The 2416-nt window shown below is 51.7% G+C and overlaps 1 protein-coding gene across 1 annotated transcript; it reads left to right on the top strand.

Moving 5' to 3' along the window:
- Nucleotides 1-492: 492 nt before the first annotated feature.
- Nucleotides 493-1665, top strand: LOC142434806 (melanoma antigen preferentially expressed in tumors-like). Its single transcript, XM_075539400.1, has one exon. It carries the CDS (start codon nt 493-495, stop codon nt 1663-1665), a length of 1173 nt encoding a protein of 390 aa, XP_075395515.1.
- Nucleotides 1666-2416: the final 751 nt, after the last annotated feature.

Here is a 2416-nt window from a genome sequence, read left to right as displayed (position 1 = left end):
ATCCCTCCTGCTTCTCTGGGAGTTGTCAGTCTCAACATCCTTTGAAGAAGAAGCCTGTCATCTGAGTCGCCCAGCTTGGATTCGTCAGCCACTGTCTCTCAAGGGTAAGAGTCAGGAATGAAATCTGAGTCTTCTCAGTCCCTGCCACTGTGCGTTGAAATATGTATCATTAACATGAAAGCCCTCTACTTGTAAATGGTTCTGAGGAGAACATGGGAGAAGGATAAGGTTGTCGGATGGCGGGGTCCACAGAGTGGCTCTCCTTGAGATCTGAGCAGACCTGTTTTCCCATCCACAGGTGAGGAATCCTCTTGGAGCAGAGTGATCATCATGAGCAGCAGGAACCCATCCAGGCTCCTAGACCTGACCATCCAGGGCGTGTTGCAGAATGAGGCCTCAGCCATTGCCGCTCTTGAGTGGCTGCCCACACAGTTCTTCCCTCCCTTGTTCATGGCAGCCGTTGCCAAGGGACACAGTGAGGTGGTGAAGGCCATGGTGCACTACTGGCCCTTCACACAGCTCCCACTTGGGGCTCTGTTGGAGGATTGTGTGTTTCGAGAGCACATCTTAAAGGCTGTACTCGATGGCCTTGACATCCTGCTTGCCCAGAATGCTCAGCACAGGAGATGCAAACTGAAAGTGTTGGATTTACAGCTGCACACTGGCACCAACTTCTGGAATGAATGGGCTGGAGCCCCATCTAATGACTCTGTGATGTCATCAGAAGAGCCTGAGGACACACCCCGCAGAATTCAGATGGAAAAAGGACCCCATTCCAGATCAGGAGGGAAGCACCAGCCCCTGACCTCCGTGGAGGTGCTCACAGACCTGTGGTTTGAGGAAGCTACCTCAGAGGTACTGCTCACCTTCCTGATTGAAAGGGTCAAGCAGAAGAAGGCCCTGCCAACGCTGTGCTGCAGGAAGGTGGCATTTCTTGGACCTCTCCCACAACTTCACATTCTTGGGGACATCCTGAAGATGGTGCAGCTGGACTCTGTCCAGGAGGTGGAAATTCATGGCAAATGGGACCTGCACAGCCTCAACTGGTTTGCTCCTTCCTTGGCGCAGATGGGTCACCTGCAGACCCTCTTTCTCTCTGGAGTCATCTTGGGTTGCAAGGACTGCGGCAAAGACTGCAACGTGGAGCAACTCCTTGCCCAATTCACCTCTCAGCTCCTCAATCTGCATCAGCTCCAGCACCTCTTCCTGGACTCTGGCTGCCTGCCCAGGGGATGCCTCATCAATCTGCTCACACGCTTGCCATCTCCCTTGCTGACCCTCAGCCTGACTGATTGTGTGCTTTTGGACAAGGACTTGACTTACCTGTCTTTATGCCCCTGTACCAGCCGCCTAAGGACCCTGGTATTGTGTGGTCTATCCAGGCCTAGCTCCAGTTATGCATTCCTTCCGGGTCTGCTAGAGGTTGTCTCCACCACCCTTATGCACCTGAACTTAGCTGGCTGTGGGATCCAGGACCCTGACCTCAGGGCCTTGCAGAATGCACTGGGCCGCTGCTCCCATCTGGTCACCTTGATGTTATGTGGAAACTCCGTGTCCTGGGATGTTCTGCAGGAGCTGCTGCAGCACACCAACCCTCACTGCAAGTTCTTGGAGCTCCCTGTCCCACTGCATTGCTACTTGGGCCCCCAAGGAATGCTGCACTAGGAAGCTCTCCTCCCTGTCTTGGAGGAGGTGATGGTGATCCTGATGCCCAACGGGGTCAATTCTGTAGAATTCTGTAGCCACAGAGGTACTAACAGATCATTGCATGCCATCCTCATCCAAATGGACAGCTGATGCCATCATCTCCTTCATGCTATCTTGTCAATCCAAAACGTCCAGCTGTGGGTGCCTTACCCCATATGTAAAGCGTTCATGTTCCCTATGCCTAAGTGATTTGTTCTTGAGGTACACGAGGGTCAGGAATCTTCTCTGTGATAAAGTCGCCTTCAGATGTGAAGATTTCAGGATGCATCAGACATCACCCTCACCCAAGTCAACCCTCGCTTGCTTCACCTGCCTTGTAGAAGGCATTGAAAGAAAGATTCCAGGAGACTGGATGCTGATCCCCCTCAATAAAGGATGGCAGGACGGCACCATGTTTTTGGAATTGAAGGTCTGATCTTGGGCATCTTCTCGATTCACTGCAACCTGGATTCCACCACCTAGGAAACTCTCCAAGAAATTCAGAACCCCCCTTGTTGAGAAGAGACCAGCCCCTTTCCTTCCAAGCCACTGAAACACATTGTTCAAAGCCAGGGGTAAATTTGTGTACACTGCGTTCAAATAAACATCTCTCAGTAAAGCCATTCATTGTGGTATTGATTCCTCTTGCAGCCTGAGTGAACATTAATTATTCATGACATGGTTTGTGGTTGCATACTCATCAGAAATGGGCATCCACATTTGGGGGCAC

Source organism: Tenrec ecaudatus, chromosome X (genome assembly GCF_050624435.1).
Source record: "Tenrec ecaudatus isolate mTenEca1 chromosome X, mTenEca1.hap1, whole genome shotgun sequence".
NCBI classification, from domain to species: Eukaryota; Metazoa; Chordata; class Mammalia; order Afrosoricida; family Tenrecidae; genus Tenrec; species Tenrec ecaudatus.
Note: the sequence above shows the minus strand (reverse complement) of the source record. Positions and strands in the feature narration are given on the sequence as shown.